At 36.8% G+C, this 25,200-nt stretch overlaps 1 protein-coding gene across 1 annotated transcript in view; it reads right to left on the bottom strand.

Moving 5' to 3' along the window:
• LOC145641836 (DNA-directed RNA polymerase I subunit 1-like) overlaps positions 1-22,347 on the bottom strand; it is a 34,475-nt gene extending 12,128 nt beyond the window's left edge. Inside the window, exons 1-9 of the mRNA XM_081692817.1 lie at positions 22,093-22,347; positions 21,788-21,957; positions 19,286-19,445; positions 18,902-19,174; positions 12,859-13,080; positions 12,535-12,714; positions 12,187-12,349; positions 3,526-3,716; positions 1,367-1,627 (exon numbers count right to left, since the gene is read on the bottom strand). Of these exons, the coding sequence (XP_081548943.1) occupies positions 1,367-1,627; positions 3,526-3,716; positions 12,187-12,349; positions 12,535-12,714; positions 12,859-13,080; positions 18,902-19,174; positions 19,286-19,445; positions 21,788-21,957; positions 22,093-22,110 (1,638 nt within the window). The 5' untranslated portion in view covers positions 22,111-22,347. The remainder of the gene's footprint in view (positions 1-1,366; positions 1,628-3,525; positions 3,717-12,186; positions 12,350-12,534; positions 12,715-12,858; positions 13,081-18,901; positions 19,175-19,285; positions 19,446-21,787; positions 21,958-22,092) is intronic.
• Between the last annotated feature and the right edge of the window lie 2,853 nt (positions 22,348-25,200).

Genomic DNA, 25,200 nt, shown 5'->3' with positions numbered 1-25,200 from the left:
TCCAATGAATTTTCACACATGCACCAACACTTCCAGAAAAGAATGAGGATAACTGGATAAATGGTATGAGGAGACTTGCTGATAGTAATTATATGCACTAGGCTAAGAGTAACCTTTGAAGTATTATTATTGGTAGTAAATCATTGCTAAACTTGTTAGTGTGGAAGTGAAATCAATGGCTTGAACTTGTCAGCCTCTCATTGTGTTCAAATTATGTTTCCGTATTGACGCCATCCATAGAATAATCCATTTCCATTATCAGACATGATAATCTTTTTTGGTCTTGTGACAATTTTTTTATCTCCTTACCTTATAGCTGAGGGTGGGGAGGTCTGTGACAGTTCAATTCTAAGGTATATTACTTATCCCTCATTAATCATATGGGGAGTGGACTCCCTTGGAGCTAGCTTACAGAATAAGGCACACCCAATGACGCATCGATTGATATCCAACCAATCAACCTCCCCCTTTGTGTCCTCATACCAATGGTGGAGGATCTTATGTTGCACTGGTCACCCAAGCCTAGATATCTTACAAAGCAAGACCATGTTTTGTGTTATACTACGTTATAAACCAATTGCACAATATGGGACTTGAGCCTGACAAGCTAAGCGATAAACCTAAATGCCAGAAGCACTCTCATATCGGTAACATAAAGGGAAAGACGTTAGTCTTATATAGTGTTAAGGGCTCTATTTAATCCTTCCTCCTGAACTAGCATTGGCATTGAGAAACCACACATACTTCCATAATGGATTTGCTATTTCACTGTCAACACTGACATGATTAATAAAGAGAAGAAAATGCCCCAAAAAATTAATCCCATGTAAGAATATACCAATTATATTTTCTTAAAAGAAAGCAGAAGAAAAGAAGACTAAGAGCAAAACCCGCATAGCTTCTCTTTTATGCAAATGGAAAGCAACTTTAATTCTTCTTAAGTTCTGGGAAGTCAAAGTAAGCAAAATACATAACAAAACAGAAAATCTATAGCCTAATATTCACCCCTTGCTGCAACACATTAATTTTCTTCTCAGGTTCCTCATTTTGCAGTCACTTCCCAGAACCACACTACAGCTGAAACAACCAAAAGCAATAATCCAATCTTAACAGCAAAATAATTAAGTTGATTCATGAATTTTTTATTTTATACAAGTACCAACAACTCAAAGGGAACTAGAAGCATTTAACTATAAGGACTCACATATGCTCACATAGGCACATACACAAGAGTATTAACAAGTTTTAACATAAGTTAAATACAAGTACACATAAATGTACACATCATCACATTTTTCCCACAAACAGATCAACAGTAGATCCACTGCCACATTCCGTTTTTCAAACAACTGATGTTTCCTCATACCTGTCGATTCACCAGAACTACGTCCCCATTGCGCAAGTGACGGTGTACAACCTTCCCTTCGTAATCATTACTGAAAGACTTCCCAGGTTGGGTTGTGACTCCTCTTGAAGAAGGTAATTTTCTTGCAAAAGCAATACGAGATTTCCTGATAGGTGGTAGTTTTGATGTTATTTTATCAACATAGTGTGTGGCCCCAGGATGAATATCAGGTCCATTAACAATTGCTTCTCTTAAGCTTGTCACATTCCATGGAGTCACTCTCTGTGTAGACAACATTAATCGAAAAACTTTATTATCCAATATTAGCATTTAGCATGATCAACAGAAAGTAAGAAGAGGAGGGGGAAGGGGAGGCATTCTTCAGGTCACCAAATTACATCCAATTGTAATCACTTAATGACTTATTAGACCAAGTTTAATTCATTGTTCATGTAGCCTAATCAGTAAGAAAGAAAAAAGATAAGAAAACATTAGATTGCTAAATAAAAATAAATAAATAAATAATTCCAGAGTTCTAGCATACATAAATAAACCAGGTTCAAAGTAAATGCAGCTGGATAGAGGCTTATACAAGTATACAACCATTGAAAATATAGCCACATATGATATAAGAACATAGATAGAATGAAAAGTTCAATCTACAGAGACCTATCTTAGTACACCAAAACATGGCATCTCAACAAAGAGAATATTTCTCTTTCAGTCTTTCCAAACGAAATATAATTTAAAAAAATGTACAATAAATGTTTAGTTTGCCAATAATATTTTTAGAAACAAACTTTTGTCAAAATTAAGACAGCTTGATGCTCACCGTCAAAGGATACTATCTTCAACAACGTCATAAAGAGAAAACAACACAATTTATGCAATCTTAATTATAGATTTATAGTAGATTGTATGCAATGCCTAAGTACATCCATGGAAATCTAGAATCTATTTGAGATCAGTGACGAACTGACGAACTAACAAAAAGTTTGAACTAGTCCTAGAGTCAACAATGCAACAAGGGAGCTTGCTCTTGGCCATAAGATGCTACGCAAAAGTTGCATTAGATCTTCCCATCAAAAAATTAAATTAATGAAGATTTGGCAACTTAAGATAAGAAATGGAATACATCACAAGATGAACAGTAATGGCAAAACGAATGGGAAAAGGTGATGTGAACATATTATATTCTCCTTATATTCAAGTAAAGACCATAGTTGGCTCTCAAATGTTCACATTGTAATAGTATACATTGAGAAATATCTAACAAGGCCCCACTAAACTTCTTTTAACTTGCGTAAACATCACAACAGATTGTCACATGATGGTGTGTCAATAGTGTAAATAACTAAATACCCGATTGTTACAATTATAAAAGAACAGAGGGAGTATATAAGTATTTTAGTACGCATAAAGCGTAAGTGAGGATTATTTCCCAATAAATGTTTTGGGAGCCATTTCAGAAAAATCTACATTAAATAACAGTCCAATTGATGGTTTTTCCTCATTTAAAATACTTGTTCTCTTAAGTGAAAAGTTATTTCCATTTATTCCTGAACTTCTTACTAGGAATAATCAGAATGAGTGTAATACATGGTCAGGAAGGATACCTAGCTGCAAGTGGCTATCCATAAAATCTTCTTTCAATACTACAAAGGATGCATAAAATAAATAAAAAAACATACTTCATTTCTTATTACAAGCAACAAGCAGACTTTATAATACACTTATTAAAAGACTTTATAATACACTTATTAAAAGACTTTATAATACACTTATTAAAAGTCACGCACGCACGCACGCACGCACACACACACACACACACATATATACTTTAAAAAGGGAGAGAGAAATGGGACCACCCCGCTTAATTATTCAAATCTGATTTTTTAAGGGAATATAGGTCTTTTTAAGCTTTTTGGTTTACTAAAATAGGAAAGAAAATGAGAAGTTGCACATAACCTTGATCATCCATTTTTGGCAAAAGTTGCACATAACATTTAACGGAGGTAATATATATAGAAAGAGAGGGAGAGAATATGACAAGTCTGGAAACCATTTGCCCCCAGCCAATAAAAAATATCACTAGACCAGTTATAAGTTTGAAGGAAAAGACCAAGATGTTCAAGATAACATGAAACAGCATGATGATAATTGATAAGATCAAATCTCACCTCAGGGTAGGTCAACTTCAATGCAAAAACCGGGGGAATGCCAATCTCATTTACTGCTAGATATGGATCAGGTGATATAACAGAACGACAAGCAAAATTAACTCGTTTCCCCATCATCTTCTGCCGGAACAAACCCTCCTTTTTTTCCAGAGATTGACATATCCCAGAAGCCAATTCTCTTTGTCCAGGACCTGTTATTTAGACCAAAATGGGCATACATTCAGCTCCTATCAGAACAGCCTGGTTGGGATGAAATATTTTGCTGCGTTCCTATTTCTAACATGAACAAGATGCATTCACACATGCTCTAGCAAAACACTACACAACTAATATTACAAGGGACAAAAACATGAACAGCTAGGAGAGCTGAGAAAATTTTGTGTCTATTAAGTTATGCATCACAAAAATTCCAAGATAACACCACAGACCCATACAATGCCATCGAACGAAAATAACAATGATGCTCAATCAAACTATTGATATCCAGTGAAAATTCTTCCCATATGCCTCCTAAACCTATCATAAATTCATAACCAACAGGCAGATCCAACTATATAAGTAGAAATTTATCTTAATGCTCAATCTCAACAATATGCTTGAAAGATAAATAAACCAATTAAAAAAGGAAAACATAATTCATTATATTATCACACAAAGAAAGTTATAGAAGCCATTTTATTCTTTTTGGAGGGCTATTAGAGTTAGGGCCCCTAATCGCACCATAAAATTGTCCATTTTGCTCCCTTCAGACTAGCACAGCCTCCATATTCTGCGATAGCTGCTTGTAATTTACACCTTTCGTCCTTAAATTTAGAATAAACTCTGCCTTTCTAGATTAAAAGACCAAAATGCTTGTACTGACACACATGTTCAAACAAGTATATCATGAGTTCACACTACTTTTAAGGTCAAAGGAATGCTTTATAATTAAAAAGAAACATCAGGTCCCTGTAATCATGTGACTTGTTAATTTTCAGAAAATAGATTTTAAAGTATGTCTCTTGGCAAAGGCAATTGAGAGGTGGACTGAGGGAGGGAGACTAATCAGAGTATATGTGCATGTTTGTGTGAGTGACATTTCAAATTAAGCACAAAGTTCTTATGGATTTACTACTAGGCCAAAATGGCTTAAATTGAAGTATTGGACCCAAAAGGACAGTTAATAAGTTGACCAAAACTTTGTATTAGATCAGATTATATTTGGTCTATCAATATTCAATCAATCAATCAATCAAAGCCTTAATCCCAAAAGTGGGGTCGGCTAACATGAACCAAATTTGATTATTCCGTGTAGTCATCAACATAAATCTTTCTCCTCCATCCCTTACGATCCAAAACTTCATCCTCACGTAAATCCATGCACTTCATATCCTTCCTCACTCCTTCCAACCAAGTCATCTTTGGTCTCCCTCTTCCTCGTTTAATCCCTCCATGGTCCCACTCTTCCACTCTTCGCACCGGTGCACCCTCGGGTCTCCGTCTTACATGTCCAAACCAACGCAGACGATTTTCCCTTAATTTATCTACAATGTCCGCCACACCTACTTTCTTGCGAATAACCTCATTTCTGATTCTATCTCTTAAAGTGTTTCCACACATCCACCTTAACATGCGCATTTCCGTAACCTCCATCTTTTTAATATGCTCTTTCTTAGAAGCCCAACATTCTGTACCATAGAGCAACACTGGTCTTATGGCAGTCCTGTAGAATTTTCCCTTCAACTTTAAGGGAATGCTGCGGTCGCATAACACTCCCGTGGCCGCTCTCCATTTAAGCCACCCTGACTTAATCCTGTGGGTCACGTCTTGATCAATGTCACCATTCTTCTGGATGATCGACCCTAGGTACTTAAAACATTCACTCATGGTCAAATCCTTTCCATCCAAACTCACCACTTCATTGCTTGTCCCCCTCTGAGTGCCAAAACGACATACCAAATATTCAGTCTTACTCCGACTTAGCTTAAACCCTCTAGATTCCAACCTTTGCCTCCATTGCTCCAACTTGACATTAACCCCATCCTTAGTCTCATCCACCAAAACGATATCATCTGCGAACAGCATACACCATGGAACCTCATCTTGAATTGGTCTAGTTAATTCATCTAGAACCGTTGCAAAAAGAAAAGGGCTTAATGCAGACCCTTGATGCAATCCGATTGTAATAGGGAAATCTTTTGTCAACCCTCCGCATGTCCTCACATTTGTTGACACATCCCGATACATATCCTTAACTAGGTCTACATACCTTCGTGGGATACCTTTCTTCAACATTGCCCACCAAAGTATCTCTCTTGGCACCTTGTCATATGCCTTCTCTAAATCAATAAAGACCATATGAAGATCTTTCTTCTTTACCCTATAAAACTCCATCATTTGTCTTATCAAATGGATTGCCTCCATAGTAGATCTCCCAGGCATAAAACCAAATTGGTTATCTGAAATGCTTGTGCATGCCCTCAACCTTTGTTCAATCACCCTTTCCCACAACTTCATAGTATGGCTCATAAGCTTAATTCCTCGATAGTTAGAACAATCTTGAGCGTCTCCTTTGTTTTTATAAACCGGGACCAAGGTGCTCTTCCTCCAATCTTGTGGGATCCTTGTAGCCGTCCATATCTTGTTGAAAAGGTTTGTTAACCAATCAATACCAATCTTACCCAAACACCTCCACACCTCTATCGGTACCCCATCAGGGCCAACCGCCTTCTTAGGTTTCATCTTCCTCAGTGCAATCTCCACCTCTACTCTCCTAATCCTTCGCACATACTCCATGTTGATTTCTTCATCACTCATAGAGGTATCTCCTATCACAACTCCATTACTTCCATTAAATAATTCATCGAAGTACCCCTTCCACCTGTCCTTGATGCCCTCCTCTTGCACTAGGACCATTTGGTTCTTATCTTTGACACACTTCACCATGCCAATATCCTTCCTTGCCTCTTGTCTTCTCTTTGCCATCTTATAAATGATCCTTTCTCCCTCCTTGGAATCAAGCTTTTCATAAACCTCCTGATATGCCTTTTCTTTTGCTTGGCGAACAGCTGCCTTTGCCTTGCTCTTAGCCTCCTTATACGCTGCAAAGGTTTCATCACTCCTACATTTTCCTAAGGCTTGATAGCATTCCCTTTTTTGCTTAATTACTGCTTTCACCTCTTCATTCCACCACGAAGTATCTCTCTGTACCGAAGTTCTTCCCCTTACTTCCCCTAAGACCTCTTTGGCCACTCTTAGGAAACAGTTCTTCATTCGTAACCAAGTCATGTCCGGATCCACCTCTCCATCCCAATCCGCTTCTTCAATTACCTTTTCTGTAAAAACCTTAGCTTTTGCATCCCTTAGGGTCCACCATCTTATCCTTGGTTCTTCTTGTCTAACTTTTTTCTTCGCCTTCTCTTTCAGACGAATAGTCATTACCAATAGCCGGTGTTGGGTGACCACACTCTCCCCTGGGATAACCTTACAGTTTATGCAACTTTGTCTATCTATGCTCCTTGTGAGCAGGAAGTCTATTTGAGTTGCATTTGCTCCATTCCGAAAAGTTATCAAGTGTGAATCCCTCTTCTTAAACCAAGTATTAGCCAAAATTAAATCATATGATTGGGCAAAATCCATAATAGCTTCACCACCGGCGTCCCTCTGCCCATACCCAAAGCCTCCATGGACACTCTCATAGCCATCTCGGCTCGCCCCAACGTGCCCATTTAGATCCCCTCCAATATATAACTTCTCTGAGTGGTGGACACCCTGCACCACCTCGTCTAGGTCCTCCCAAAATTGTCGTTTCTCTTCTGCATCTAAACCCACTTGGGGAGCATAAGCACTGATAACATTCACAATCTCCTTGCCACATAGCAACTTCAGCCTTATCAACCTATCGTTCTTCCGATAGACCTCGATCACCTCTTTTGCCAACCTCTCATCGAGAACCACACCAACTCCGTTCCTAGCTCCACCATTCCTTGTTCTGTGGCTCGTTTCTTGCCCAACATACCATACCTTATACCCCAAAACCAAGCCTCGAGCTCCTTCTCCTGTCCATCTTGTCTCTTGGAGGCACATGATGTTCACGCGTCGTCTTTTCATTACTTCTACCAATTCTGCTGATTTTCCCGTAAGAGACCCCACATTCCAAGAACCAATCCGCAAACTAAATTCTTTTCTCCCACGCTCCCTCCTGATCCCAACTCCAAGCCCTTGATTATTTGACACCACAATTGGGCAATATGGCGCGTCGCTTCTGGGCGACGACCTAGCAACCCTTACATACTTATCACTGCACCCGGGTCTGGGAAGTGCAGCGCGTCGCTCAGTAGGGAACGCCCCAATGGCACGCCCTTGCTCATTTGACACCACACTCGGGCAATGTGGCGCGTCGCTTCTGGGCGACGACCTAGCAACCCTTGCATACTTATCACTACACCCGGGTCTAGGAAGTGCAGCGCGTCGCTGAGTAGGGAACGCCCCCACGAAAATATCTGTTTGGCTCATGTCATGGGATGTGACGAAGTTTTATACTGGCTGTCACTGGCCTACCGTAACCCTCCTCCTTTATCCAGGCTTGGGACTGGCAGCGGGAAACCCACTGGCGGGAAACCCACTGGCGGAGTTTTTGGTCTATCAATATTGATAAGGAAAAATTGTTAAAAACAACCTTTTAAAGCGACCACTTTGTTAGAATTAGAAACAACCGTTTTGGTGGATGGAACTAAAGATGGGGTAAATGCCAAGTTGGAACAATGGAGGCAAAGGTTGGAATCTAAAGGGTTTAAGTTAAGTCGGAATAAGACTGAATATTTAGTATGATGATTTGGTACTCGGAGGGGGACAAGCAATGATGTGGTGAGTTTGGATGGAAAAGACTTGACCATGAGTGAATGTTTTTAATATCTTGGGTCGATCATCCTGAAAAATGGGGGCATTATCAAGGTGTGGCCCACAGGATTAAGTCAAGGTGGCTTAAATGGAGAGCGGCCACGGGAGTGTTATGTGACCAAAGCATTCCCTTACAATTAAAGGGAAAGTTCTACAGGCTTATCATAAGACCAATGGAGAGCGGCCACAAGAGTGTTATGTGACCAAAGCATTCCCTTACAATTGAAGGGAACATTCTACAGGACTATCATAAGATCAATGTTGGGCTTCTAAGAAGGAGCACATTAAAAAGATGGCAATTACAGAGTTGCGCATGTTAAGGTGGATGTGTGGGAACAATCTAAGAGATAGAGTCAGAAATGAGGTTAGCCGCAAGAAAGTAGGTGTGGCAGGTAATCCAGGCATTGCAGAAAAACTAAGGGAAAATCGTCTGCGTTGTTTTAGGCATGTAAGACGGAGACCCGAGGGTGCACCAATGCGAAGAGTAGAAGGGTGGGACCATGGAGAGGTTAAACGAGGGAGAGGAAAAAATGACTTGGTTGGAAGGGGAAACGAAGGATATGAAGTTTATGGACTTGCATGAGGATGAGGTATTAGATCATAAGGGATAAAGGAGGAAGATTTTTGTGGACAACCACATAGAATAATCATATTTGGTTCATGTACCCGACCCCATTAATGAGATTAAGGCTTTGATTTATTAACTAACTTACTTCAGACCCGATTACAAAAATTTTTGTCAAAGACAACCTAAACCTACTTTTCGGCGTTGCCCTTTAATTTCCGACATTGAACACAGTGTGCTTGTCACAATGTCACATGACTTCTTATTATCCTAAATGTACCCATTTTCCCTCCCGCTCACTCGCATAAAACCCCTATTCTTTAACTCCCTCAATTTGGAGACAAAAATTAGCGTTTGTCATTCACTTTGCAACTCAAATCTACAGTTACAAGCTCCATTAATGAAGACTTTCCAAATACTATAAGAATTAATTGATGCAAGTCATACAAACTTTCCTCTTTTATAGGGTTTTTTTTTTATTTTGTATGTTTTCTACCATGGTTAAAAACAAAGGGAGGAAAAAACTTGCATCATCATCTAGGAGGTTCCGAAATCCACAAAGCACATTTGATATCCTTCTAATCAACCATGGCTACTACATAATTGATAAACCGCTCGTCAATAAATCGATTTGAAAAAATTTAGGGAAAAAAACCCTCGACACTTTGTTGAAGGCAAAGGATGAAATTAAGGAAATGTGAGAGCAGGAGGAGGAATTTTTTTTAAGTAGGAATGTGGAGGTGGAAGGGGTGCAGTTAGCAAAAGTAAGGGTCACGTGACAAGCACACTATGGTAGAAATAAGGTCAACGCCGGAACGTAGCTCTAGGTTGTCTTTGACAAATAAATTTTGTAATCTAAAGTAACAAAAAAAAATCATAAGATTGTTTTAAATAAAGTGGTCACTTTAAAAGGTTATTGACAATTTTTCCTATTAATAATAATGATAATACAATAAATTGCATTTGGACTACTTGAAAACGGCTTTTATGCTCAAAAACAAAATGTTCAAAGAAGAATTACTAGCGGGTTTGTGTCCAAAATATTATATTCAAATAATATTTAGACTTTGAAAAGGCTATAAGAATTTGGAATCCATCTAATATACACACCGATGATAGTGGAGCATGGAATCACAAAGATACACATTACTTTGGTGCACCACCCTGACACTACTGAGTGCTCATCCTTACTAGTTAGCTAATAACACTTGTTTGGCAGTAAAAATACCCTCTATATGTGGACCAATATCACTGCGATACGTGTCCGCAAGCTCAGCGCTCAATGAGCCAATTAGAGCATGACACGTGTCACTCAACGATAGAAGGGTGAAAATGGACTCTAAGCCCACAACCTTAGAGCCTTTTAGGTTAAATGACCTAAAAGGCACATATCCCAATGCTCTATAAATACTGATCTCAATTCAAAGGGATTAATTCATTCTCCAAGGGCAATTCCCCCCACAATTACTCTCCCTTCTCTCTACTTTCTCTCTCTAAAATACATTATTTCGATCACTTACTTGATCGTTGGAGGCGGACCTCCGGCCCCCCGGGGTCCGTTGTTTTGCAGGTGACCGGGCCTTTCGAGTGTTGCATTGTGAATCTGTCTCCCGAGGGACGTACACACCCTCCATTCGGGTACGTACAAAAAACCCCAAAACAACACTTCTTCATTCAGTCCCTCTAATTACACTACTTCATTTGTTGTTCCTTATGTTCCATATGATATACTTTTAGTTTTAATTTTCTTATTTATTCAATCTTATGATTCTTCTTTTTTTTTTCGTGACTATATGTGAGCTTAGGTTAGTAGCCATGTGAGGCATAAAGTGGCAATGACAAGACAAGTTTTTACATTTTTATTTCATGAACCATTTTTTTTCCCAATTTAAGGAATACCTACTATACTACTCCCTCATTTTTAAATACTTGTTCCACTTTTCATTTCTAGTCGTTTTTAAATACTTGCTCCATTTCCTTATTTGGAATTTTTTTACCAAAACCTCTACAAATCTTCTCACAAACTTTTTGAGTAGCGGACCCGCAATGATTCATATTATATTAATTTCATATTCTCTCTCCTCTAATTCTCTCCACTACTTTTCCCTTTTACAATTATTTATTCTTCCACCTACCCCACTACCTCCATATTTTTTTACTTTCTCCAATTTCTCCTAAAACTCCGCGCATGGAGAAATGGAGCAAGTATTTAAAAACGGAGGGAGTATCCATATTTATTGATTAAATTATACAATATAAATCATTTGCTAAATTCACTTTTAAGGAAAAATTCAAAAGCGTTTTTTAAACTACTTGTACTAGATGATACCAAAAAATGGTTATGTTTTAGGATTCATGATAGAGTATAAAACATATTCCAGGGCCTCAACCATCAAATTAAGCTTTTGGTTGAGTTGGTCTTTTAACATATATGATATCGGAACCAGCGTGACACAAAGGTCACGGGTTCGAATCTCATCCACCCCCCACTTTCAAGTGGAATATTAAGCGTCGAGTTGAGGAGGGCCCATGTCGTGTCCACACTTGTAGCCCAAACGGGCTCTCGTATGAGGAGGCGTGATAGAGTATAAAACATATTCTTAGGTCTCAACCATAAGCTTAAGCTTTTTGTTGAGTTGATCCTCTAACAATTCATACTCTTTAATAGTGTTAACAAAATTTTCACAAATAATGCCTCATGTACGTAATGGCACTCGCACAGGACATGCACTTGGGTATGCCTTGCATGTCTTGTAATGAAGTTTATAAATTAGATTTTTTTTTTTTTTTTATAATAATATCACAGTAGAAACTAGAATAGGTTGTAAGAATTCGGTTTTGAGGAATAGCAAAAAACAGCTCAAGTACTTCTCATAAAGGGTTCTAATTTTATAACAAACAACTGCAGTTACACATAAAATGAAGGTCCTCTCCATTAGCTAAAAAGACCTTATCGATATATATATATTATATATGAATTCCCAAAAACATTAGATTGTTAATTGGCCATTGACATAATAATAGCTTTTATTACAATTCCAAAAATAACACATGACTAACAAGTCCTTGGTTAGACAAACATTAATTAGCAGAGGATCATGGACTGCAGCTTGTATGGTAAGGTGGGACACAAGGTATATCACATTGTTTCACCATGCATGACAGCATGAGTCATATATTATGCATAGAAAGGTGAATAAACAAAAATACAGACTGACCTGCTGCACTCTTGCTATTGAAAAGAACATTTACAGATTGTTGAAGATTCATCCACCTACTAAGAATAAAGTTATGTTCAGCATGCTGCTCATAAGCATTTGCCAAGGATATATTAGACTCCAAAATCTTGCTCAATAAAACTGTCCGAGGATGCTCCATGACCTAAATAAACAATTATAACTCTTTATAGATGTGCATGCATAAAAGCCAGGGTAAAAAATTTACATTGATGAACAACCGGTGCAATCTTCCCAAGTCAGTTAACCATGGTTAAGAATCAATGGTTAAGAATCAATGAAACTGCCCCAAATTAGATGAATGCAAGGGATAATGCAGCTGAAACTTACTAATTCCCCTCCCTTAGAGGGCGGACGAAACTTCAATGGAGGTACTAGTAGAGTTTTTAAGAAAAACATCATAAAAGCAGCTTTCTTCTCAGACGTAAATCCTTGATGTTGCTGAATATCACAAACAAACGAGCAAAATCGAGCCTCATTTTCCCATAGACGCTCTAATATTCCTCTAACCTGCAATTATTGGAGGAAATTACAGTCTTTTTAAGTATACAAGTAACTATCGCATCAAAAGAATAAAAATGGAAAAGATTTGAGATAAATCATAAATGAGATCAATGGTAATGATTAATGATATGACCAAGGAAAATAACATACTTCTGTTGGTAAAAGAGATCGTGACTTTTTCCACTTCATAAATTCTAGCTGCAGGTCATCTTTTTTTTTCCTTTGTTTAAGCGATGCTAATTTTCCATCATCATGATCCTCAGCATTTTCTACCTCAGACAAAGCATTATCATCATCTCCTTCAGCCAAAGGTCCATCCAACCTATGCCCTTTGATGATATTTGCTTTTATGTTGCTATCATTTAAGCCACCCTTTTAAATAAGAAAGTGAAAATACATATCAAGAGAAATCAAAGAGATCAAATTAATAATCTCATTATATTATCAGATTTTTGTGAAACAAGTCAATGCATACATGATGAAGCTACAAGAATAAACTTTCCTCATTAAAAGTAGTAACATGGATTTTGTTCTGTTAACATTTCCATAGTGCTAACAGCAATATGACAATCCCGCAGTTTAAGCATTAAAGCTCAATAGGATAGCAGAAGTTCACAATCGCACAAAAGAGAGGAGGGGGGTATTGATTATTGAGCAGAAGACTTCCTTTGCTAACACAACAAACAACCCGTCCCACCCTGACTGTTCATCATTCTCTTCAATGTTTGCTTAACCAGACTTATAATTATGGTACAAACTAATACATTATAATTGGTTACTTTGCCATATGCCATTTTAATATAAATTGGTAAAACCTACCATGATCTATTATTAGTTATATAATATGTGTCAATATAATGCTGAAACGCATAGTTATTTTTTTAAAAGGTAAATTTTTGGTGATATGCTCTAATAATTAATGTTCAGTTTTTCAAATCCGATGAACTAAAAAGTAATTTAAAAGCAAAAGAACCACAAAAAAAAAATGTGGTTTACAATTAGGGGTGTAAATGAATTGATACTTCCATAAAATATTTGCAAACAAGCTCAGTTAGTGATCGATTGTTTAGTTAACAAATAAGCCTAAATAAAAAATTTAAGCTCGTCAATTTAATGAACAAAGCTCAAACAACATTATGTTCGAATCGATAATGTTTGTCAACAGCTCGATTAAGTTCATTCAAGCTTTATTACTCGTATATATATGTAAAAATAACAAATTATCAACATATATAGGCATAAAACACCACCATTATCTTTTCTATAGAAAGAATAAAAATATCTTATACTTACCTCCTTTTTTTTTGTCAACACATTCTTTTTTAGGATGCTTATTTAGTTGACACGTTTCCTTTTTGGGTAAATTTATACCTTGCATTTACTAGTGTACCCCACTCGCTTAATCATTCTCTCTCCTCTCCTTAATATGTGTGCCTAAATTGAACGTGCCAACAATCAGAATCGGAGGAAGTATTAAACTGAGTGGATGCACTAAAACTTAAAAAATAAAACATTTTTTAACGATAATTAGGGCTTGTTTATTTAATCCATCTCAATTTAAGATTGTTCATGCTAGAGCTACCAAGAACAACATTGGTGAACAAAGTTCGGCTAAGCTAAACTTTTAACAAGCCAAGCTTGAACAAGATTTTTAAAAGATTGCTCAAGCTCTAGATAGCTCAAAAACATAGCTCTAGATAGCCCAAAAACTTGTAATTTTTATCAAGCTTAGCTCCAAAAAAAACAGACTACTTGGCTCGCATTTACAACTGTTTTTACGATGTAAAATAGGCAAATGGTTACTAGAAAACAATTTCAATAAGAAACCAGAAGTCCACAAGGACTCTACTCAATCTGCATGCTCTCAGTAGAGAATACAAGATAGGACGCAATGCACCCAAATACGTCCAAACATTTAATTGTTTCTCGGAGTAATCAATTATTACTAACTAAAGGCTTGTTTGGCATCGTATTTTGTTTTCAGTTTTCTATTTTTTTGAAAACAAAAAACCAAAAACAGGAAACAAGAAAAAGGTGTTTCCACTTTTCTGTTGTCAGTTTTCAAAATTATCATAATTTTAATAAGTTTGACTAATTTTTAATTCATTATATAACATATATTATATGATTTTAAAAAAACATATAAACCAAAAAACTGAAAACCACAGTAATGCCAAACGGACCCTAAGATTATTCTTTATGTTTTCCGACATAAAAATGAAAATGGTGTTGAACACAACATGATCTTCTATTTCTCCATGGCGAATGTGTACATGGCATAGAAAAACATCCAGGAATTGGTGTCAAATTGTTATAGTAATAGTTTGCGGCTATGTTACATGGACTCGGGTACGTGTGTCGGACACGAATACGTGTCCGAGTGTCCGATTCGTCAATTTCCAAAATTTTAGGACACGGGGACTCTGTCCTATATTTGGACACGGGTGCGGGGACACGGCACTTTCATATTTTACAAAAAAAAATATACAGTACATTACAAATTATTTAAATATTTCATTAATTTTCTTTGTTTAATACCTTGGAAATTAAAATATTATATTATTTTAAAATAATTTCAAATGGAGTAATTTAAATAATACAGTAGCATGACAAATAATATAGATTAAAAAATACTTGTAGTAAAAGTAATTATGTAGTAATAAGTGTACTGGTATAAAAGAGAGAGAATGAGTGGTCAAAAGTCAAAGGACAAATAAAGTAACTAAATTCAAAATCTACCACACAGCTGTCCCACTTTTCCACCCTTATTAATTAAGGGCTGTCCCACTTTTCCATCTTTTCCTCACTCATATCAGAGTAAATACCAAAATTTTCATTTTCTCTTGCTAATATCGACCAACTCATGCCGGAAACAATGGAGTCTGCGAAAAATTTATACTAAGTCACGATTTCAAGTTGGCAAAAATGGAGTTTCAGCCTCTCTCTGAGGTGTCCGAGTGCTCACTGCCGAATCTGACACGAATTCCGTGTCCGTGTCCGCGTCGTGTCGTGTCGACACGGACAGTTCGGGATTTTGGCCGAGTCCGGTGAACATAGGTTTGCGGTTGTACCCATTAATAAATTCAAACACATGCATAATCTATATTATAGAAATTATTTGGCAAAATATAAAGAAAACAACTAGAAAGAGATGTAATTCACGAGTGACAATTATGTCACTTTTAGGGGTATTTTTAGGATAGTCTTTTGGTTTATTTTCCAATTATTTCTCTCGTTTTAACCTTGATTTCTCTTATTTCCATCATTTGTCTTTTAATTATAGTATATTTGCAGCTTTATCAGGTAACTTAATTTGATAATTTCAACGCTTTCTTTCATTTTTTTTTTTTTTTTTGATAAAACGCTTTCTTTCATCTTTAGTTTTCTTATTATTAAAATTTATTTTCTTTTCATTTTTTTTGTTTTATTTAAATATTTTGGTTATTCTAATTACCACAGTAATCAATAACTATATACTAAAAGACACACCAGCAATGAGGTGTGTCCTTAGTATTTTTTAAAAAAAAAAATAGGAAAAATTGAAAAGAAGAATCCCACCTTTGCTTGATACGCTCAAAACGAGCCAACCTTTGAGTATTCTGATAACAAGCTAACCTTTGCCCCCTATTTTCTCAAAACAAGCCCTTGACCGGTTTTATAATTTGGCAACTGGTTTTAGAAGGTGACTTGCCACGTGTCACCTTCTAATTGGTCATGCTTAAATAATTAAAAAAAACAAAACAAAACAAATTAATTAAAAGAAAAAAGAAAAACACCAACAACCTTATTGCCTTAGCCCTGCCCGCCTGAACGCCGTCATCCGCTAGCCTTGCCCCCCCCCCTTCCCCGACAACCCATCATGGCGGCAGTAGTTTCTTTGACATCGAAGGTAATTGAATTAATTGATTGATTGGTTTTTGTTTTTATGGTTTCTTTGTTTTATAATCGGGTTTTGTTTCAAGAAGATGAAATCATTAAGTACAAATTTCATGTTTTTGCGGCGAATCTACATGAAGGAGTAACAGAGGAAAGAGTCGTTTTGGGATGGCGGGATGGCGGATTCGAGGTGGTGGTTGGGGTTTATGGGGAGGGCTACTTTTTCGAGGTTGTTGGGGCGTTTTTGGGATGGCAGGATGGAAAATTGTGAATGTTGATGGGGTTATCGGGAGTGGAGATGGGGTTTTCGTGGTGGCTGGTAGGGTCACCGAGAGTGGAGGTGGGTGGTGTTTTGGATTGGAGGGGGCTTTTGGAGTGGTTGAGCGAGGTTATTCCGGCGGGAATGGAATTTGTGGGGTGGATTCCATGGTGGGAGTGTCAGGGAGGGCGGCTGCCAATGAAGCTGGTTGTGTTGTGGTGGCAAGGTGGGAGAAGAGAGATTAAAGGAAAAAATAAAATTAAAATTAAAAAATTAACCTGTTGAATAGGTAATAGGTAAAAAGGCTTGTTTTGAGAAAATAGGAGGCAAAGGTTGGCTTGTTCCCATATGTGAAGCAAAGGTGGGATTATTCTTTTCAATTTTTCCAAAAAAAATATTAATTTAATAAAAAAAATTATTTAAAGATATTATTAGTAAAATTTGTTTGCTACACAAATATAGCAATGATACTTACCTTCTTTTTATATATTGACATTCAATTAACTAATATGGACAATATAATCTTCTGTAAAATATTTTTCGAAAATAATACAATCTTCTACTATAAGATTATGTGTGGCAATTAACATAATAACTGCTTCAAGGATACAATTAAGATAGACAAATGTTAATGACTTAAAAAAAGACATCACTGATAACTGATAAGTATACAAGTATAGATTTTTTTTGTCAAAACTCATAGCCTCTCCTCTTTTAAAATCTTCTACCTAATGTTTTCTTTTTTTTGGAATTTATTTCATTTTATTTAAATTATTCCTATAATAAAATTTAATCTTTATATTTCTATATTCAGCTAATATAGATTTTCTTATATGGTTGAAACATTAGAATGTTAATTAATAAGCATGATATTCCATGTTTCATTATGTCAAATACTTCATTTTTGTCCATGATAAATTTAGACAATTTATATTATATTCTATCAATTAAATATAACATTAAATCGATAATAAATAATGATAATAAACGTGCATGGCACGGGATCTAACCTAGTAGTAATGAAAAAAGAGACATGGTAAATCTTAAAGGATCGAAATCAATCTGAAATTGTATCAACTCGATGCAATACTGTTACTTAATAACCCTTCTCATTTTATTTGAGCAAGTGGACTTATGGAGACCGAAAGACTTGTAGATTGACAATGGAGTCCATTCCATACCACAAGTGACAAGTCACCTCACTAGTCACTAGTACAGGAGTTCTAATAGAGAGGATTTTTATGTAAGTGCAAAGAGTTAATTGCTCAAAAGAGTTAATTGCAAAGAGTTAATACAAAACAATTAGTAAGACAACCATAGCGATAAACTGTGTTACTCCGACACCTCCCTTGGCCTTGGGTGTCGCGTGTCGACACGACACGACGCGCGACACGACCCCTGACACGGCTCCGGGAAAGAGTCCACTCGGGTATCGGAAAAGTGTCTGAATTAAGTGTCGGTACGGCCGTTAATCGGTAGAATTTTAGTGGTAAACTCCATTGTTTCCGGCGTGTAGCAGCTACATAATAGGGAAATAGAGAGAGAAAGAGGCAAATAAGCAAGAAAATGAAAGGTCGGGTGATAATAACAAGGTTGGTGGAAATATGAGAGTATGAGACAGCTATTATCTAATAAAGAAAGGTGGACCGGCTGTCATATTTATGTGGTGGAGTATTTTTTTAACTTTTGACTTTCATTCTCATCCTTTATTTTTCGTTTTTTTAACTTCTCCCTATTAAAGTACTATACCTTTTTTAAACTATTTTTTTAAAATCTAACTACTTTATAATTATTATTATTAAAACTATAATAATTATTATTATTATTAATTTATTATTATTATTATTTAAGTGTCGGATTAAATTTTTTAGACACTTTATATAGTAGCCGTATCCTAAATATTAGTCAAGACACTCCCTTGACCGTGTCGAAGTGTCGACTAAAATTTAGGACTGAGGTATCGGACACGACACTTAGAGACGAGTCCGAGTAACATTGGCGATAAAAAAAAAAAAAAAAAACAGTTTTTAATGGGCTGAAGGACATAAATTAATTTACCATGTGAAACCAACCAAACGTAGGCTTAGTAATGGGAGGATTCTTGGCACCACAACGATTACATTTGGGACTTCGTTTCTTCAATAAACTTTTCAAGACTGAAAGTGCTTCGGTAAGCTGAAAAGAGGTCAAGCTACGATGCTTAAGGCCCTCAAAAATCCCACCAAGGCTTTTATAGCTGTCATTAGGATACCCATTTGAATTATCTAGCTCTCTGGCCCCAACAATATCACCGTTTGTTATAAGGTTCAATTTACAGATGCACATCTCAACCTGTAGTTTAAAAAACGAAATTATAAAATTAGATGACCATGAAACTCTAAGGAAAGAAAAACATTTTAAGTTAATTTGTCAAGGCAAGATTTGCACAACTATAGAAAATACCTCCTCTGGAGGTGCCTTAAAATGGTAGCAAGCCAAACAGGTATTCTGCAGTATTCTGTAGAGCATATCGAACAATAAAGGGTGATAAACCAATGACACGAAATCTATATGACCACAATGTCCTGGGCAATAGAAGGCACGATGACCACAAGTTTTGCAGCTGCACAGAAATGCAAATTATTAATATGATAGCAATCTGAACAAAATAACGCAATATAATCAGCATGAAGATGATTAAGGAGTAAATAAACTCAAGTGTAAAGCATCTCCTTCCCTCCCCTCTCCTACACAATTAAAGACACCCCTTAATCATGTCTAATAAAAAATTACTTACGGGTAAAAAAAGGGTTCTATAAATCTAATACAGGTTGAGGGCATGCACAAGCATTTCAGATAACCAATTTGGTTTTATGCCTGGGAGATCTACTATGGAGGCAATCCATTTGATAAGACAAATGATGGAGTTTTATAGGGTAAAGAAGAAAGATCTTCATATGGTCTTTATTGATTTAGAGAAGGCATATGACAAGGTGCCAAGAGAGATACTTTGGTGGGCAATGTTGAAGAAAGGTATCCCACGAAGGTATGTAGACCTAGTTAAGGATATGTATCGGGATGTGTCAACAAATGTGAGGACATGCGGAGGGTTGACAAAAGATTTCCCTATTACAATCGGATTGCATCAAGGGTCTGCATTAAGCCCTTTTCTTTTTGCAACGGTTCTAGACGAATTAACTAGACCAATTCAAGATGAGGTTCCATGGTGTATGCTGTTCGCAGATGATATCGTTTTGGTGGATGAGACTAAGGATGGGGTTAATGTCAAGTTGGAGCAATGGAGGCAAAGGTTGGAATCTAGAGGGTTTAAGCTAAGTCGGAGTAAGACTGAATATTTGGTATGTCGTTTTGGCACTCAGAGGGGGACAAGCAATGAAGTGGTGAGTTTGGATGGAAAGGATTTGACCATGAGTGAATGTTTTAAGTACCTAGGGTCGATCATCCAGAAGAATGGTGACATTGATCAAGACGTGACCCACAGGATTAAGTCAGGGTGGCTTAAATGGAGAGCGGCCACGGGAGTGCTATGCGACCGCAGCATTCCCTTAAAGTTGAAGGGAAAATTCTACAGGACTGCCATAAGACCAGTGTTGCTCTATGGTACAGAATGTTGGGCTTCTAAGAAAGAGCATATTAAAAAGATGGAGGTTACGGAAATGCGCATGTTAAGGTGGATGTGTGGAAACACTTTAAGAGATAGAATCAGAAATGAGGTTATTCGCAAGAAAGTAGGTGTGGCGGGCATTGTAGATAAATTAAGGGAAAATCGTCTGCGTTGGTTTGGACATGTAAGACGGAGACCCGAGGGTGCACCGGTGCGAAGAGTGGAAGAGTGGGACCATGGAGGGGTTAAACGAGGAAGAGGGAGACCAAAGATGACTTGGTTGGAAGGAGTGAGGAAGGATATGAAGTGCATGGATTTACGTGAGGATGAAGTTTTGGATCGTAAGGGATGGAGGAGAAAGATTTATGTTGATGACTACACGGAATAATCAAATTTGGTTCATGTTAGCCGACCCCACTTTTGGGATTAAGGCTTTGATTGATTGATTGATTGATATAAATCTAATACAGGGGTTATAGGCGACGCGGCACGCACATGCACATGCACTTGCACACGCACGCCACATACACACACAGAAGACAGAAAACAAGGGTTATTACAAGCCAAATCTTTCTGTTGTGAAAGATTTTTTGGATCACAATTCTACAGTTCTTAGAGCTTTATGGCACCAACCATTATTGCTGATTAAAGTTAAATATTTTTGTCACACTATCTTATTGTCCATTTTAAAATTAAATGTCAATGGAGTTTCTATTTTCTTTTACAATATGAAAACACAAAAATGACAAATAGTTAGCATCCCATATCCAAAACGCCCCAAAACATAGAGAGTCAAGGATAACACATAGTGCAAAGTACGTAGTATAAGGTAAGCCATTCTTTCAACGCGTTTATTCAACAACGTAACACACTCCCCAATTCCCTCTACATTATTTTCATTACAACATTTTCTTCCCAAAAACCGTGTACAGATACTCTGTAAACTTAATACTACCTCCATTTCACATTTTTTGCAACTTTGAAGGGTGCACGGACTCCTAGACAAAATTTGTTTGTGAGTGTAAGATAGAGAGAGAAAAATAAGAATGCATATGATGAGGAGAGAGAAAGAGAGAAATGACAACCTAAAAAGGAAAGAAGACATTAGTTGCAAATAATGTGTAACATCCATTTTTGGCAAAAGTTGCAAAAAAATATGAAACAGAGATAGTATAACCTTTCAATATCAATTCCACAATCCGAATTCGTGACTCACCAACATACATTTGTCTATAGATACAACAAATATATACTTGTAGTTTTTAAAAAACCGAAAAAATAAATATGCCAAATTCAATAAAATTAACAACAATAAGGTTTGGAAAAATAAAGGAACATACAGACTATGATCATCCGATGGACCTAAAGCAGGATCACACAGACCACCCGGCTCGGGCCGACCAACCAAATTCAATATATTACGGTTCGTAATTTTGACTACGCTAAGCTTCCGTATCTCTTCATCTGTCATAACACCGAAACGCACTCCCGCCACCGTCTCCGACGCCGACTACAAACAAAACAAAACAAAAACCGCAATTCAAAAAAATTAGCTATATATACAAAAATTATCCGAATGTTTCAAACACACAAAATAAATTCAGCAAACAATAATTGAATTGAAGAAAGAAGTGGAATGAAATACCTCGGAAGTTTGATTCATATTGTGAAGTTTAGATTGAGGTTTTTGGTAGGGTTTGATTGAGGGGAAAAGAGGGAAGCAGGTGGTGGAAGTGGTGGTGGGAGAAGGGAGTTGGGAGAAAGGGAGGAAGAGAAATGAAGGCAGGGTTTTAGTGGAAGAATGGAAGTGAGCTGAGGTTTTAGCCTGTGAAAGAATTTTTAAGGGCTTGTTTTGTCTAATGGGTGGATTTGTAAAATAGGGTCAGTGAGTTTTTTTTTTTTTTTTTTTTTTTTTTTTTTTGCTTAGCTTTTGTTTGGTTCAATATATTAATAAAGAAAAAGAAGAGAAATGATGCGAAGGGAGTAGTGATAGACCACTACCAGGTATGGGCTCGTTGGGCCCATACCAGGGGCAAAAATGTAATATTGCGTAAAACTTACCCATGTTGTAAAAATGTAGTCTCTCTCCGCTCAATAACAGTATACAAATTAAGAATAATAGTATACAATCCAAGAATAACAGTACACAAACTAATAATAACAGTACAGAAATCAGTAATAACTGAGCATCGACAAACAGGTACCATCGTCAAATTCGACCGAACTTAACGATTTCCAGCATAGAGCTCACTGATTTTAATGGCTACCATCGTCAATTGCGACAGAACTCAACGATTTTCGGCATAAAACTCACCGATTTTAATGGCTAGAGCCATAAGTTTGTGTCTCTCGTTTTTTGTTTATGTTTTTTTGGGTGATTTCCGTTGATTTTTAACGGAGGTAGTTGCGAGGTAGTAGCTGTTGGAGTGGGTTTCTTGTTGTAGGAGGTGAAGGTGTGATGGGCGGAGGTTTGGCCGGCAATGGGAACTATCCATGGAGGTGGGTAAAGGATTTAAGGGAGGAAGAAGATGAAGAGGAAATGGAAAAAAAGAAAAAAAAAAATTATATTGTGGTATTGGGTAGTATTACCCATACCTGGTAGTGGGTAATACTTCCTCGATGCGAAGGGATATATTAATTTTCTTGTTCCTTGGGAGGGTTTGTTTAGGTTCTCCTAGGGTTTTCTTTTTGTGAAGGTTTTTGCTTGATTTTTGTAATCAAATCCATGCTAGTGATTGATCATGGAGTCGAATTCCTCTGATACAGAAATTTTGACACTTTCAAATAATAACAAAAATTTAGAAATAGAAAGACAATTCAAGAGAAAAGAATAATAACGATGGTTAGGGTAACGCTATTAATGATGGTTCTGATGATGCTGTGGAATGGATTGAGGATAAATAGGCGGATGAGGAAGCAACGGTGGAATTAAGGTTGGTAGGAAAGATATGGATTGAACGCACAATTAACTCCAATGCTTTCATAGCAACAATAAAGAGTGTCTGGCAACCCAGACGTGGTTTGGAGATTAGCAATATTGGGAAGAACACCTATGTGTTTCAATTCCATCATTGGAGGGACAAGAAGAGGGTTCTTGATGATCAGCCTTGGCATTTCGAAAAGCATGCTCTATTGCTTGGTGAAATAGAGGACAATGTGAAGTCGCTTAATGTGCATCTGTATGAAATCCCAATGTGGGTTTGGGTGTACAATCTTCCATTCAAGGGTCGTCTAAACGCTGCTAATGTGGAGGCGCTTGGAAACAAGATTGGACGCTTTCTTAGACTAGAAAGCTCGGGATGCATGGAATTTGATAAGTTTGTGAGAATCAGAGTAATGATTGACGTCACAAAACCCTTGTTACAGAAGGTGAAGGTGAAGATGCGTGGTGGCTATGAGGAATTTTTCGATGTCAAATATGAAAAGCCGCCTCTCTTTTGTTTCTTTTTGTGGGATGGTAGGCCATGGTGTGAAGGATTGTGAGGGTTGCAGAGTATAGAAGATCCGAACATGAAGTACAGTGGGTCGATGAAAGCTTCTCCATGGAAGAATATTAGAGGGGATAGTGCTAATGAGTTGCCAATTGATAAACCCTCTTGTGCTAAAAGTTTATTCATCACAAAACCGAAAGCGTCTGTGTAGGGAATATTTCAAGCGTTAACCCCCTAGCTTGAACCCCACTGTGATCATACACTAAAGTACGATGGCGTCCAAAAGGGAAGAAGATAGAGCAAAAGAGTCGCCAACAAGTTTTAGGAACTTGTAAACCGTTCACAGGGTGAAGGTTACACCCCTTAACGATCCAAGAGATCGTCAACTTTATAACAAATAAGGGTTCGGGGATGAAGGTACAAATCCAACCTAAAAGAGATTGAATTTGCCCTAATAATAGGCCTCTACTTTATTCTGATCGTATTCATGTGCGCTTTTTGACTAACATACAATCAATAGGATTAGCCCTAAATTTGTTTATCTATGTTGGTTGAATTTAATGCACAAATAAAAATATTATTGGCAATCTCTTGAATTATAATCGTATTAACCCTAAACAGGATTATTAATTATCTTATTAAGCGTGATTACAAGTACAAATTCCCTTTAAACATGCATAAAAGGCGTGATCAAGCAATAACAATAAATAATAAATATCAAGCAACATAATAATAAAAAATAATAAAATTATAATCATAAATCATCATCACAACAATTATAATAATATTTATGTTAAAGCATAATAATAGTAAGATCATAGGCATGATACTAACAAGATTAATAACAAACCCTAGCATGTCACTAAACAAATAAAAATCAAACCTTTAACCCTAACATGATACTAACAATCATAAACATTAGGAAGAATATAGGAAGCATCGTACTTTTAATCATACTTGATATTAAAGTTACCCTAGACATGATACTAGGAATCATAACAACAATCTAAGCACGATTTCTATATCGCAACATCAATAAAAACCATTAAAGTACTTACTTTGATGCCTCGTACCTCTTTCTAATAGCAAAATACACGCGTTAGTAACTTCAAGGAAAATAATAATCAACAATTAAATTAAATAATTGAAATAGAGATTAGGGACCAAACCCTCAGAAATTAAACCTTTCACGTCTAGGGCGAAGGCAACTTCGAATATGGCTAGGTGTTTCTAGATCTAATGAATGCTGAATTTTTATATTTGAGAGAAGCTAGTTTAGAAAAGAGAGAGAGAGAGAAACCAAGAGAATCTTGATGAGAGTT

This window comes from Chenopodium album, chromosome 8, assembly GCF_948465745.1.
Source record: "Chenopodium album chromosome 8, dcCheAlbu1.1, whole genome shotgun sequence".
In the NCBI taxonomy this organism is placed as follows: domain Eukaryota; kingdom Viridiplantae; phylum Streptophyta; class Magnoliopsida; order Caryophyllales; family Amaranthaceae; genus Chenopodium; species Chenopodium album.
The sequence above is the reverse complement of the archived record's forward strand: the minus strand, read 5'-3'. Positions and strand labels throughout refer to the sequence as shown.